The sequence below is a fragment of the Anser brachyrhynchus genome (genome assembly GCF_964034855.1).
Source record: "Anser brachyrhynchus genome assembly, chromosome: Z".
NCBI lineage: Eukaryota > Metazoa > Chordata > Aves > Anseriformes > Anatidae > Anser > Anser brachyrhynchus.
In genome coordinates this window covers 18665834-18681825 of record NC_137697.1, presented here as the reverse complement: position 1 = coordinate 18681825, position 15992 = coordinate 18665834, and the positions used below count along the sequence as shown (strand labels likewise).

Here is a 15992-nt window from a genome sequence, read left to right as displayed (position 1 = left end):
AAAAGGCAGCACCGGGATAAACAAACAGTAACAGAGAGCTGGAGAGAAAGACAGACACCATGGCCTACTGAAAGATTCTCCCTCTACAAGCTCACAGGATCAGGATGCTCCATGCACGGAGATAACTTTAAATATGCAGAAATGCTTTCTTTCCAAACATACTGCAATAGCCCAGCTCCACGCTCACACATTTGCTGAAACCAACTGCAGTGCGTTTAAAATGTGTTCCTTCAACCTAAAGCTGCAGTGCTCCGAGACTGTCGGCATAAACATATGTTAAACAGCTCCTGTTCGCACGAAAGCCAGTTATCATGCAGAAACCATTAATATATTAAAGACAGACAATACTTACTCCAAGGTCAGCCCTGGAATTTGTAGCCTTTCCCGCTGGGCTTTCATTGCTGTGGTATGTTACCAGACTCTATTGTAACCATGACATGCATTCCCTGGCAGCATTCTGGCGATGACAGAGAGCCAAAACGAACCACTATAAAGGAATGGACTAACGATCTCTTGGGGGCGGGGGGAGCACCGCAACTTTGGGTCCTTCCACCTCGAGCTGTCACGACGCGCTGTCAGCTGCCTCTTTCAGGTTAACGGCAGCACACGCTGCACTGGTTTTGTCAAGCGAAGGGAGCCGTCAGTTCTGCACGTCAAGCAATTCATTCCTGATTTCTGCAAAGGCAGCTGCCTCGCTGGCACAGGCTTTGCACCTCAGAGGAAGGAGAAGTCCCCCTCGTTGCACCAACCAACAGCGTGAAGAAGCCCTGCATGCTTAAGACAGTTTCTCTCTGCAAATCTGCAAATGTCAAACATTCACCACCCCCTCTGATCCTATCGAATAGGATTTAGCCATCTTGTTTAAGTCACATTATCCCTTTCCTCAGTAAACAGACAGGCAGTTTCTGCAGTAATAAAATAGCAAATTGCTGAATGAAAAATATGCCCTTCCACTTTAACACGGGGAATTATTACTAAGCAATTTGAGGAACAAACAAATTATTGTCATGCTGAGGCTAAGACAAAAGGAAAAGTTCAAATTCTGTTCTGTCATGATTGTACTGGGATTTTAAAGGAAAATTACCTAAAATTGTTAGTAAGGGTGAGAGCCAAACCCAGAAATTGCAGAAAAGTATATTGATTTCAGGTCTTTTTTTTTTTTTTAAATCTCACTTAGAAGGAAATAAATATGTATGGTTATATATAAATTTATATATATATAAAAGCTCTATAAGAAAAGCAAAGGCACTGTGCAAGTACTTATTTTTAGTAATCTAAGAGCCAGTATATTTTACCTCACCCGCATAGCTTTCCTGTGCAGCTCTAATTTGTACCTCTTGCACATCACAATAACAGTAATCATATGATTTGCTTTCTTCCACCCTTTGAGAGCTCTGTCCCTGCTCTGGGCATAGAAGTACTCTGCAGATTGGCAAAATGCAGAACCAAGTAAAACTGCTGCTTTTTGGGTCCCTGGCTCTTTTTTGGAAGAAATTAGCAAGTTCACAAGAACAGAACCACGGTTTTCAGAAACTGAGGGAAATCTCCTAGCTATGGAAACTCTTTCAAGACCAGAGGAGAAAATGACCATTAAACTCTTTTTCTTTCCTCTTCATATTTCCATTAGAAAGCACTTTAAGCAATATATTACCCTGAGTCTTCATTTACAGGATATTGAAAAAAATACAGAATTACGCATTTGAATTTCTAAAACACGTGGATTCTGATATGCCAAACTCAGGCCCTAGCAAGCATCCTACAAATAATCCCAGAAAAAAAAAAAAAGACTGGATTTAAGGAGTTATTTCAAGACCAAAGATTGTGATGATTAAATTCACAGATTTTCAAGGGCATTTAGATCAGTTAGGCATCTACCTCTATTTGGGACTTTCAAAACATAACCTTTAAACTCTATTTAGAGCACAGCAGAGTTCCCATTTTTAAAACACATTATCAAACTTCATGCAGTACTCTGGTGGATTACTAAACAAGAATAGAAAATTTGGACTGGTAAATTGTGACTGTGCACACACACACATTTATATAAGCCTTATATAACATTCAAAGTGCTTAACTTTGTGTACACTGCCCTTTAGGCAACTTAAGCCCACATCTGTGTATGTATATATACACAACCTGTAACATGAAAGTACCTAATTTTTCTTGTATAAAACTGTTATTCTTCACTGAAAACAGGGCAGGAGACATCTTAAAACCCCTGGTAGGAGAGCCAGCTCCACTGAATCAGGACAGTACCACAATTATTTCCATATAGAAAACAACAAAAGGAACACTGAGGAGGTACAGCTTCCTTCAAAAGCAGAGTACAAATTTTTGGAAGTTACTCCCACAAGGCCAACTTTAACACTGGGGTGAACTGAAGAGGTAAGTTCAGTTTTTCAGGGAAAACAAGCAAAGGAATATCGGTCATAAAACACTGCTTTAGTGTGAAAAATCACCATTAGGCAATAGATACATTTTACTTGCGGGAGGACAATACTGCCAACAAACCAAATGACAGGAGAATGAGTTGGACCAGTAACTGAACACAGCAGCTTAAACAAAAGCAACTGCATGTAAGGGCTATTTTGAGATCACAATAAATCAAATCCATTGCTGAGTTAATTCATGCATGCACTTCACATCACATTAATGGTAAATTATTCCAAGATGAGACTGAGCTATAGCTTGACTTTGAAAACTCTTCTATGCATTTTGCCTTACTCAGACAGAAGTTTGGATAATCATAATTTACTGAAAAACAAAACAATGAATACATAAGAGATCAAATTCTGCCCACAGCTACATTCTTCCAGCTTTTGCAAGAGTAAGTGGGCACCACTTCACATATCTGTGGGCAAAAATAGCAATTTAATTAGATGGTGCCTAGCCAGTGAAAGCTGACTTCAATTTAATCAAAACAATTCTTCGCTCTTAATTTCAGACTCTTTAGATATAAGTCATTCTGACCAATACATAGTTGAGAAAGCAAGTAAAAGTTAAAAAGGAGTACCACAAAAGATAATCTCACTCATTTATTTAAAGTAATGTAGTTTATTCCTAGGATAATAATATTCATTATACTTGCAAAGGCTAGAGTAAAGTCAGTCTCAAAAGTAGTGATAAGCTTTTTCTTCATCTTTGGCATCATCCCCGAAATAGGTGTCACAATTATTATTTTACCAGTAAAACAAATTCATTTAGTTTAACATAACATTACTTACTGTGAAGATTAAATTACCTTAAATAATGCAGTACCTGTGGTAATTAAAAATAAATGGTTTAATTTCTCATTTATGAGATTTCAAGTTGAAATCTGCAGCACCCACAAGCTAAAATGCTTGGATGTTCTCTACAGGGTTCTGTTGTACTATGGCTACTGAAAAGAAATTCCACTTTTTCCTGTTAAAAAGTATCTTTGTTCCACCACAAGGACAGATCTACTGGCAACATGATGAAGATCAGAAACATTCACTCTGGATACCAGTTACAACAGAAGGTTTTGGTACATAAGGACAAAAACAAAATAAAACTCAGCAGCTATTTCAGGTTTGTACATCACATTCTTCTAGCACTATCAGGTAGCAAGGTATGACACAAAGAAAGAATAAGTAATACTTCATGCAGCAGAAGATGGTGGCAAAATCAGGAAAATGAAAGAGAAAAATTAGTTACATCAAGCAGGACCTTAATTTCCTGAAGAACTCTCTTAAAAAGAAATTGATTACATTGATGTTATCACGCATTCTGTTTCGTTCATGTTCTTTTTAACACACACCCCTGCAATTAAAGCTGTTCTTTTTATCCAGGTTAACTTGAAAACACTGACAATTTTTACTGACATCGACACAATTTTCATAGATAAAATTTCTCATCTGGAAAGGCTAATCTCACGCATAAGGTCAAGAACAGAAGGAGTTTAAGACTTGCATTCCTTTGCAAATGTAAACCCCAGTGTCCTTTTGGATTATTCTATAGATGAAATCCAAATTTATAAAGTGAAATATAAAAAAAATACATGGCACAAGTTAGTTTGCTGAACCAGTAAGATCTGAGGAAGGACTTAGATGATTATCTCTGATATCTGGTTTAAAAAAAAAAAAAAGCAAACCTGTAAGTCTTCTCTTCCATACCACAGTTCATAGTTTAATATTCTACACTTTCAAGGCCCCCTTTGTCTCCAGCTGTTAGCTGTGCTTGCTTTTTCCCTTAAATGAAGGTAACGCACGATAATACCATTAATAGTGCAGATGCACCTGTTTTTCATTAGTTTTTAACATTTAATAGCAATTACACTGAAATAACAAGCAAGTCAGTGTTTTCTTTGATTCTGCAGGCACACTTTGTTAGTACTTTCCAAAGGTGCTCGGGAGTTAGTAATCAGGTCTCAAAGACCAACAACAATGGAAAACATCCTTCCACGACAGTTTTTAAATCAAAGATCATTTTCATCTGAACTTCTATCATCTAATAATCTGCTTAGCATGCCAGGCTCTGACATTTATGCATTTCCAGCAAATGGTCTGTTTAGCAACATTCAAGTAGAGGTACAGCTTCCATTTTTTCCCTTTAAATTGGAATTCTGTTCCAAAATTATGACAAGAACATGTGCCTTGCTTTAAAAATAGTCCTCATAATCCAGTGAATTGAGGACTAAAGAATACCAAAACTATAAAACTGGCATAAAGTGTCTTGCAATTTATCCCCATTTTTCTGTTATTCAGGTTTCTCAAACTGCAAGTTTAAGATAACGCCTACCTCTCTTATTGGGATGATATGAGATTTAGCTACAAGCCATGGTTTGGAGATATAAAGCAATGAAAATGCCCGAGTTTACTAATACTTTTTAACAGATTTCAAATTTTAACATGAGATAAACCACCTCAAAATTTCTATGTTTTTATCTTGACTATTTTTCCAATGGTTAGATTAGAAAACTCTTAAAACATGTTTTTGAAAACAAAAATCATGCTGCCCTCATTCTGGCAATCACAGTTAATGGTCTCTAGTCCTTTCTTCCTCATCAGGAGAAAAATGAGTGCAACTTAGACAGAGATGGAATTAGTTCTTTGTTTTCTGCAGCCTTCATGCTGTACAGGCTCTAGTATCCACAAGTGTTTGAGACAAGCAAACATACAACTGGTCTGACAACTGTCTCAAAAAGTCAAATTAAGTGACAAACAAATGCTTTTGACAACATTTTCTAAATCAAGTTGCTGTTTTCTTATGTTTAAAAAGAAAAGCTGAAATATATTTGCCAGTTTTTCAAGAGTTTTCAAGAGATTTTCATCCTCTTGATGATCCACCCAGGCCCCAAACAATGTCACTGTGAATCCTGAATCCTCCTGGAGGTCCTGTCAGACTAATCACTTGTGATTAATAGTTCTGAACTGCAATCACTGTCCCAATAAAGTGGTCTTTAAGTGAAATGCACCTGTTTCAAGCTGCAATTACTAGCCAGCACTGATCTATGAAAATCGGCTGCATACACTCAGTGACTGCACGACAGTTACAGATTTCTAACCAAGAACTGTTGCTCAGGAACAATTTTTCCTCAGTTTAGTTTTGTACTACACAACTTGTAAGGATGAGAAAACATCCAAGCATTAGCAATGTATGTGTATACATATATAGGTACATACAGATACACGTAGCGTGCCCATATATAGTATAGTTAACAGCACTGTCTCCAGAATGTGACACTTTGCATTCTCTCACATCAATCAAAAAAAGTAAGATTTCAGGATCCACTGCTAAATAAACAGCAGGAGTCCACCATGATGCCACAGCAGCAGATTCTAGTACTTCTGCTTGTTTACATGCTCGCCTTCTTTCCCTGCTATATTCGAAACTTAGGTTTGTGAAATTCTCAGTTGAGCAGATAAGAACAAGCAATTTTAACATCAGATTCAACATTCAAATCTGGGACACTGCAAATCTCTATACCAGGTGGAAAGCAAAACTGTAACTCAAGAGGCATTCAAGATTCTAACAGCTGCTTCATTGGTAATATTGTGGTACTAAATAGGTTCTTCGAAGAAAAATGCAGAACCACTCTAGTACAATCCCGTTTCTTGGCATCAGTAAGAAGCAGAACAGCACTGAAGAAATTTTTTGCATTCTTTCCAACACAGTGTGTCTGGATGCTTTGTAAGATAGTCACAGAAGAACTCTGAAATATGAATCTACCAGTCTGTTACTTCTGCCTGAAGTCAACAGACTGATCAACACAATGCATACAAAATGAATCTCATGCTTCAGCTAGCTGCTGGAGAGGGTCAAAAAGTATTTTTCCTATCGATGCGTAATTGGTCAGTTATTCTGGGTTGTTTTATTTACCACCTATTTTATTCAGAAGTATTTGAGATACGGCATAACTAAAGAAGTAATAACAGATGGCTTAAGAAATCCTTTTTCTTAGATTCCTGTCTGGTACATCTTGTTCATATGCTCAGGCTCAAAATAATCACCCAATTTGCAATGTCAAGGAATATTTCATCTTGGCCAGACTGTATGAGGAAAAGGAGGGGGTTGTTTTATGTTTTTTTCCCTGAGGAAGGGCGAAATAAGTGGGGAGATGCTCACCATTACCTGTACTCAGGGGCTCAGTTTGCACAGCAGCTCAGCATGACATGTCCAAACAAATTGCTTGTCACTGCAGGGTGGTGTTTAGACCCTGGTAGAACCTGAAAGTTCCTTGGTTGTCTGCATGCCATACAAAACAGCTCATAGCACTGCTACATAAGTTTTCTCATGGGGTAGGGGGATGACTTTGGTAGCTCATCACAGAAAGAGACTAGGCGACCCCTTCCATCTCCAAGTTCTGTAATTCTCAAAATGATGGATATAACATCATTGACATTTACAGCCGTGTCTATAAATCTGACAATGGTAAGCACTTTACAATAATACTGTTTATTCATGTGTCACTGAAGTACCAGAAGGTAAAAGTCCAGGTAGTCTTAAAAAATATTCTGCCAGAGCCTACTTAGAGTCTGTAATTCTTACTGTTCTGAAAGGATTTGTTTTTAAATTAAAGATTTAAAGAGTCTATATGTACAGTCTATATATACAGCCAAAGTTGCCCCTTCCCAGGTGCAGAATCCAGCTCTTGGTCTTGTTAAACTTCATGAGGCTGGGGACTGTCAAGCCCTCTAATTTGTCAAGATTTCTCTGCCAGGACTCTTGACTCGAGGGAGTCAGCAGCTCCTCCTAATTCAGGATCATCTGCAAACTTACTGAGTATACATTCAAGTCATGCATCCAGATCATTTACAAAAACACTGAAGAGAACCGTCCCTAAAATGTAGCCCTGTGGAACCCCACTAGTGATGAGCTGCCAGCCTGAGATAATTTGTATTTCCTACAAACCCTCTGAGAGCCCAACATGTCAGCCAAATGTGAGCCAACTGTTCACTCATCATATTATGAATTTGTCTAGCTGTACGCTGAACATTTTGTCCAGAAGGATACTGTAAGAGACAGTATCAAAAGCTTTGCTGAAATCCAAAAAGATTACATCAATTGGCTTCCCTTCTTCAATGAGTTGGGTAACCCTGTTATAAAAGGAAATTAAGTTAGTTAAACAGGACTCTCCCCTCCTGAACACACATTGACTATGACAAATATCGACCCTAAAACATTGCAGGGTGTAAACCAGGCAGACAAGAACAATCAATAATGCTTACCAGCCAAGGTCTGGCAAAATATCTCTGCAACCTCACTCTCTTTCACTCCTCCACCCTGAGTTTCAACAGTTAGTTCTGAAATTATCCCTGCAGATGGAATAGCCTGCTCATACATAGGAGCAGACAATTACAAATTTAAGTGGGATTAATGATGGGTGGTCCTCCAACATAAAGAGCTCAGAAGACAGTTAAAGTATTGAAAGTATCTGGCTGAAAAGTGAAAGCAGCTCTCTACTCTGTCTAAATATCATTTGGATGGTTATTACAAATGACATAAAAAACCAGCATGATGTGCCATCTAATGTAATACATTTGCAGCCTTCCTCACATTCTATCGGTCTTCCCATCACCCTTTGCTAGATAGCATCATTCTGCATGGCTGTGAAAACTCTAAAATAATACTCCACATAACATCAAAAACTCAAACAATATAACAGCTCATCTTTTGCCATTTTTTTTTCTTCTGAAGAACTCCTAAAGTAGCTGTTTGAGATTTAGACAACCTCCTACCACATTTCACATGCTACAAAAATGAAAAATAAATAAGCTTAATTTAGAAAGCAATAAAAATAGCTCAGCTAATAAAGACACTATTTAACAGATACCAAGCTATTATCAAAACTGTAAAAAGCCTGAGAAATCAGACTTAAATAACAATTATGGTCCTGAACTGCACTTTCAATATGAAAAAAATAAAATTAAGAAAAACTAGAGGCAAAAATAGAACTACTTCTTGAAGAGTTCTGCATTACGCAGGGTTTAAGCACTTTATTATTATTATTCTATTACCACTATTATTATTCAAGAGCCTTGTTACCCAGTGATAAGCCAAGTCCAAGCTCTTAATGGCCATTTGTTTATCTGGTCTGTATTTAAGCCATATCTCAGTACTAACTGATTCCACTTAACTTTTCTGTATTTACTCTTTCATCAACAGGAATACACTGAAAACAGAAAACATCTTTTACTGAATAGTTTTTATAAGATCATGATGTTATCTGAGTATCTTCTTAAAAAAGCTAAAGGATAAATAAGAAATTACAGAATTCTAAAATTCATCCTTCTCCCAACACTCTGCACCTATTAATCTGAAACTAATACATACTTAGAATGTTGCAAAACTCTGTTTTGGCTGATTGATTCCTTATTAAGGAATATATATACACACACAAATATATACATGGCTGTGGATGCTTATCCCCAGCAGCTTTGTAAGGCTACCACATGTATGCCTGACAACTTTAGCAGATACATCACCTGCTCCTCTCTTGATAGTCACTAGACAAACAGGTGCGGGCAAGTGCTCTGAACAAGGGAAGCAGGAGAAATGGGAGCAGTCTTTCACATGCAAAAAAAAAAAAAAGAAAACACAACCAAAAAGGCTGAAGTTTGTTGTCTTTTTTTCCCCTGACAATTACTCCCATGAAGGCAATGATATATAGTAAAGAGAGCTGGAAGTAAATCAAGAGATGACCTTGTCCTTCCCCCAGAGAGGTCCATTATACCTGTATTACCCATATCACTCCAGTGAACAGTTCGTCTCACCTGTTCTTAAAAGCTGACAGCAATTTCACAACACTCCTAGTTACTCCACTCTTCTGCTTCACCATTCAGAGGGACAGAAAATGTTTCAATGGCATCTAAACTGAATCTCCTTTGTTCCAATTTAAGCCCATTATGTCTTGTTTTACACTCTATTAACAAACAAAATACAATTTCCCACTCACAGCAAATGTTCCATACGCTTGAGTTCTTATTACCTCCCCTCAGCCTTCTCTTTTGCACAACTCTATTTTGGCAAATATTTTTCCATAGAGTATGTCAAGTTAACATACAACACTCAAACCTACACGTACTATTCAAGCATAAGGTCTTACAGGTTCTGTGTGGGGTGGAAAAATGCTGTGTGCCTTGCATCTCAAAGCATCAGCTTTCCAGTATGATGTGCTACAACATACCCTCTTCCCATGTTTCCACCCCTCCAACAGCAATGACACTGTGGAACCACTGTGCCTCTCCCACCCTCTCCTGGAAACTGCCACTTACCACCCATCTCGCATCCAAAAAGCTCTTTATTTTATTAAACTAGAACAGGCTGGAGACTTCTTATTTCACTCAGTGTATTTTCTCCAGGTTGTCAAAATGATTTTGAATTGCCATACTGTTTTTGCATACCTGCATTCTTCCCAGCTTGTCCACTGCAAACTTAATAAATACCCTCTACTCTTACCATCTACACCATTAATAAAAAATGACTAAAGCCAGTTATCCAGGTTTCCTACATCTGCAGACCACTGTAATTTTCTGCTTAGTTTTTCTGTTCTACGTGTAATGTATCAAAAGGTTCTCAGAACTGACAATATAAAAAACCTGTTGGCTTGGCTATCGGTAAAACATCTTAAAAAGCCAAGTTCAGAGTTACAAAGCAGTAATTCAAAAGCTATCTGGACTGAAATATATGTTATTTGTACTTCTGACACTCATTTCAACCAAGGAATCAGCAGTATTTTTAATTTAAGTGAAAATATTTATGGTGTCTCCTAGAATAATCTAAAAGAGAAGTGAAGCATCCAAAAAGTATGACGACAATCTATAAAAACTGATCTTCAGCAGAATCTCAATGGTATTACAGAGAACCACAGAATTGTTCATGAACCTCTGGAGATCATACAGCCCAACGCTCTGCTTCAGGGACAGTTGACTTGAGAAAGTTGCACAGGGATGCATGCAGTTGGGTTTTAAATATCTCCGATGACAAAGACTCTACAACCTATATCCAAGACCACACAGAATCTTTAACATAAAGCCAGCATAAGTGAATTATCTGTTATTACTAAAAGGATATTCATTTACTTACAGAAAAATTAATCAGTGATCTAGTGAACAAAATACTTACCTTTCAAAACCATCCTCATGTTTAGCACCTGAGATACCTACCACACTTAATCCACACAAAAATATACTTTCAAATTATATTTTGAAATAGTTGCCCGATATTCAAGTATTCTCTACCTTGTAAATATTCACTAGAAACAGATACATGAAAAGGGTTGTTTTCAAGGGGTACTTTTATACACACTTTTGTACAGCTACAAAATCCTCAGAACAGTGTCTTAAGTCTTACAAAGCCTTCTGCATTAATCAGTCACACATAATAGAAGAAGGAAAAGATTTTTGAAGTACATTTTTATGATCTCTTTTATTCACTCCAAATACACTTACAGATCTAAGTTATTAAACAGATTTCAACAGCACTAACTTCTGAATAAAATGTATAGTATTTCCTACTTTCATGTCCATCATTACAGAATTGGCTTTTACTACATGCACTTTGTTAACCCAAGGGCTTACACATACTGTACCGAAAGCAGAGTGCCAACTGCTATCTCTTTGAAAAGGTCAACATCCCACTGCACGTTTAAGCAGCACCAGCCCATATAGACAGATTCAAAGATTTCTTTGATGCTCTTGCACACTGTTCAATAAATCTGACTGAAGGTACCACATTAAACCAAGTAAGATTAACTCTCTGCAGTTCAGCTTCAATAAGGAAATCCTGTTCTCAAGGCTGGTATTTTCTTGTAGAAAGTACTTTTACCTAATAACAGTAAGCAAGTTTAGCAATAGCTAAAAGTTATTAAGGGAAGAAGCTCAGAGAAGATCACAAGATGAGTATCATTAGTAAATTTAGTTCATTCTCATTTAGGAAGAGATGTAATCAACAAAGTCAAAAAAACCAACAAGAAGAACAACAAACTGTAACTCAAAGCACAGTGCTTCCACAGTTTATACTTTGGATACTTACCAGGATATTTACTAAAGGTAGAAAAACAGTTTCATTGCTCCACAATTTTAAAGACTTTTGCCTTTATTACTGCAAGTCACGCATTACAGCTGTGCAGGAGCCAGAACATTAGTTATTTCTGAGATAGGGAAGCCCCAAAAAGGCTCAGAATCTAAATCTGAAGATTTTGAGGCATGATAAATCAAGCAAACCGAATGCATGAGAGCCTAGAAAAGACTCTTTCTTGTTTGTTTAACTGTATCCGTTGGTCTAATAAAAGACTCTACCTCACCTTACAAACTTATACCCCTAAAGAAAAATAGGACAAACACTGAAAATTGTCATGGTTTCAACATGGAAACAACTAGAGGAGTCCCTCTGACAGAGCTGTGCGAGTACAAGTGAGCTAAGGTGCCACTTCTCTCTCTTTGGCAAAGAGATGGGTAGGCTTCACAGTGAAGAGAAACCATAAATTGTGTTCAGACACAGAGAACATGGCTTTGCCTGTCTGCCTCCAGTCATCATGAAGCAAGAGCTCAGACTGGAGAAATGCCCTGCTGGTCTAGAGGAGCATCAGTTCTGCAAGCACTGCTGTGGAGGAAAGCCCATTACCCCATCCCGTAAAACTGATGCACAGATGAGTCCCTCTGCTTCCACCGCTTTATTGCACTACTGCGGCCACATACATGTAAAGGGAGATGGCTCTGCAACAATTTCAGGTGGGAGGCAAGTACACAATAGTGCAGTAAGACTGACAGGAATGACCAAGAAAAGGTCTTGGGGCTTGTGACTATCCTCATTGCTCTGAACAGCTACCTTCTAGCAGAACATTTCCTCTGCTTTCTTACCTAGTCAGCAGCAAATGCTGGAGCTGCTCTCCGTTCTCATTCCCTCTTCATTCCTTACTAGCTAACCAGGCTCCGTGTGATGCTAACTTCCCACAGACTACTCATTTGTCCAAAAAAAGCTTCTAACTGAGGATGAGGCCTCTCTAGTACTAACACCGGCTCCTTTGATTTCTCCTTGCTGTCTCGGTACTACACGCAAGGGCTTCATACAAGAATAAGGGAGTCACAACCAGAGAATTTACTAGAGCAAATACCAGTATATCTGCTCCAGATTCTCTCAAGCACATACCTGCTGGAATTTCTTTCTTCTCACCTCTGTTTTCCTCATAGCCTTTCCTCAGCCATTTTCTTTTTTATTCTTCTCTGTAGCAACTTATTTCCCCTTCTCTCATTCTTGCACAATTCCCTAACTTCACTAATATTACATTGCTTCAGTGTTACACCATCACGAATGAGTCAGACAATACCTGGACATGATTCAAAACCAACAGCTGTGTAAAGACAGTGATTCAGTAGCTAGGCAATACTTTAGCTTAGGTTTCCCTCTTGCATCCCAGTTCTCTACTCAGACTCTCCATTTTGAGTTATTTTGTGAATCAAATCTAGATGGCAAACTCACAGTTTTTGTTGGGCGTGGATCTTTCTGATAGTTGCCTCTCTTGCCAATGAGCTTTAGGATCCCACTGATTGAATGAACCTCTTTTATCTTTGGTTTCAGACTACTGCCAACTCCCTAAAATGACATCTTATCTATATAAAATAGATAATGCACTGGTTATGACTCTACTTTGGGCTCATTCGTGAAAGTACAAGCTGTAAGAGCCAGTTTGGAAAACAAACCATTTAAAGATTTTGTTCCTATATATTATTTTAGAAGGAAATTCTTCGTTCAAAAGGTGGTGAGGCCCTGGCACAGGCTGCCCAGAGAAGCTGTGGATGCCCCATCCCTGGAGGTGCTCAAGGCCAGGCTGGATAGGGCTTTGAGCAACATGGTCTGGTGGGAGGTGACCATGCCCATGGCAGGGGACTGGAATTAGATGGTCTTTGAAGTCCCTTCCAACCCAAGTCATTCTATTCTTATATCACATTATCATATTTTTTTTAAAGTAAATAAAATGCCTCCTATTCCAACTAAGGACCCCCAGAAAAAAGTTGTAAGGAAAAAGTAGTAAGATTGCATTCTCAAATTAAGCAGAAAACCAAAGCAAATCATATTCTCTCTAGATGATCTGTCACTGGTTAACCAAGCCTACTAAATTTTGCACTAGCTACATAGACACCTAAATGACATCTGCTACAGTGAGAATTATCACAGAACTCTGGCAAACCAATTGGCATCCATCTTGCTTGCATCATTTTCTGTGTAGGTTTTCAATACTCACCAGTTCCTACAAAATTTCCATCACCAGCAAGCACAAGCATGTGCTTTACTGCAGACTTTTATTACTAACATTTTTGGAGTTCTATGCCCACATTTTCAAACACCATGGTGTAGTAGGAGAGAACAAGCAGATCAAAGCAGTTGATGCTAAGAGCTCTGCATTCACACTGTATACATTTCAGAAGTTTTACTTTAGACTAGAGCCAGCCCCCTGGACCAAAAGCCCTCACAATGCACACAGTTCAAAGCTGCCCTAAGTAGATGCTATTTGACACTTTACTTTCTGGACTACAAGACTTGCAGCAGCTAAGACCTGTTGTATCAGGAAGCACTACACTCAGAACCACACAATGGCTGAGGTTAGAAGGGACCTCTTCATACTATCCACTCCAAATCCTCAGCTCAAAGAAGATTACAGGAGGGTGCCCAGGACCATGTACAGTTGGGTTCTGAGCATCTTCCAGGAGAATCCACAGCCTCTATGTGAAACTTATTCCAGTGTTTCACACACCCTCCCCAGGAAAAAAGTGTGTGTTTGTGTTCAGATGGAATTTCCCATTTTTTAATTTGTGCCCACTGCCTCTTGCCCTGGCAACTGGCACCACTGAGAAGTGTTCAGCATCCTTGTCTTCACTGCCTCCCAACCGGCATTTATACACATTTGTAAGACCATCCCTCACGAGCTCTCTCTTCTCCAGGCTGAACAGTCCCAGATCTTAGTCTATCCAGTCCCTTAATCATCTTCCTGGCCCTTGGCGGGACTCAGCCCATTAAGTCAGTATCTTTCTCATACTAGGAAACACAGGACTGGACACAGGACTCCAGATGTGGCCTCATCAGTGATGACTAGCAGGGAAGGATCATCATCTTTGACCTGCTGGCAACACTCTTCCTAACACAGCTCAGAACGCTGCCAGTCCTCTTTACTGTCTCATTGTTTGCTTGTTGCTCATCAGGACCATAAGGTAACCATAATCCCGTAACTCCTACCAGAGGCTGAACAGCATAGAACACGAGTGCCATAGACAAAACTTATGACTGAGGTCTCCAAGGCAATTATCCATGTTCTCTACCACTGGAGAACTGTTGGAGACATCAACAATATGCGCCAGGCCTCTGTTCTCGATAAGTTTGAGAACTGCGTGACATCCACTGGTGGTATGCTGTATTCCAACCCACTGCCCGTGCCCGGACAGCTATAATGCTGCACACAGCCCAGAACCAGCCGCCCTTCAGCTGACCTAAAGGCACTGCCAGGCTGGCAGAGCAGATTCAAGAGCTGCCTTGGTAGGGTTTACAAGTAGTTAATTCTGACCTCAGGTTCAAAGGCATCACTGACACCTTTCTTCCTTCAGAAACAGGATGATTTGCAGCATGTGCACTCCTCTCACTTCAGCCCCAAGACCACACCCACACATGGATGTCAAATGTGTCTGGTTTAATCATGTTTTCATCACATGCTGTGAAGTGGGATGTGTGTCTGGCAGCCTGACTGCAAAGCAGTACCACGTAACAAAGCAAAAAAAAGCATTCCCAATGCCTGTGTACCCTACACAACCTTTACAACGATAGAGGTGAGCTTTTGCGGTCGGGCCAAAACAGCAAGAACTCGTTTCTTTGGCAGCTGCATGTTTAGTTCCACATTAGGGGCACTTGGGATAGCATATTTGTCTCAACTGCTGTTTTTACCTTCACTGCCTAGGAGCATGACCACACTAAACATTCATGAGTGAACCAACTGGGACATGAAGAAATGATCATAAGCAATTACACTGTCTTGTGCACTGTATTCATTGTGTGCTGTTTGGCACAAAGTGCAAGGCTCCCAAGATCTGTGCCAGCCATTTAGACCCCCACTTGCTTCCCCCATGACACTTGATCTGCTACCCCTTTCAGGCAAGCACTGCAATGTTATGGATCTACTTATCCCCGGTACTCTTTCTGACCTTTTCACAGGCGCTGTCACAACATAACTCAGTAAAAACCTTACAGGTCTAAGCTTGGCTGGCTTGCTAAGAAAAAAAAAATAAAACGGAAAAGAAAAAGCTCTACAACATTTGGAAGAAAGGACAGGGATGATATGTTTGCTTCCTGCTTTGTTAAAGAGATGGCAGAGTAGAAAACTGCATGATGGCAGAAAAGTATGTTAATGCCAGGATAACTGCTGCCACAACACAAGGTGCCAAGGCTTGTTAAAGACTAAAGAGGCAGAGGTAGATGATTAGAACTTGCAGAACAGAAAGGTACCTTGCCAAAGAAACGTTTTCCTTCTCCAAACCTGCATGAGACAA

At 39.2% G+C, this 15992-nt stretch overlaps 1 protein-coding gene across 10 annotated transcripts in view; it reads right to left on the bottom strand.

Annotated features, from left to right (window-relative positions):
- Window positions 1-15992, bottom strand: part of MAST4 (microtubule associated serine/threonine kinase family member 4) — a 296539-nt gene that overhangs the window by 129418 nt on the left and 151129 nt on the right. The window contains exon 1 of one of the 10 annotated variants that reach the window (XM_080573070.1): window positions 4112-14841. The exons of 7 other annotated variants lie outside the window; for them this stretch is intronic. In XM_080573070.1, coding sequence (XP_080429196.1) covers window positions 4112-4143 — 32 coding nt within the window. In that variant the 5' untranslated portion in view covers window positions 4144-14841. Of the gene's footprint in view, window positions 1-352; window positions 4090-4111; window positions 14842-15992 lie in introns of those variants that run through there. 2 more of the 10 variants (XM_080573077.1, XM_080573079.1) reach the window with 2 other exon arrangements.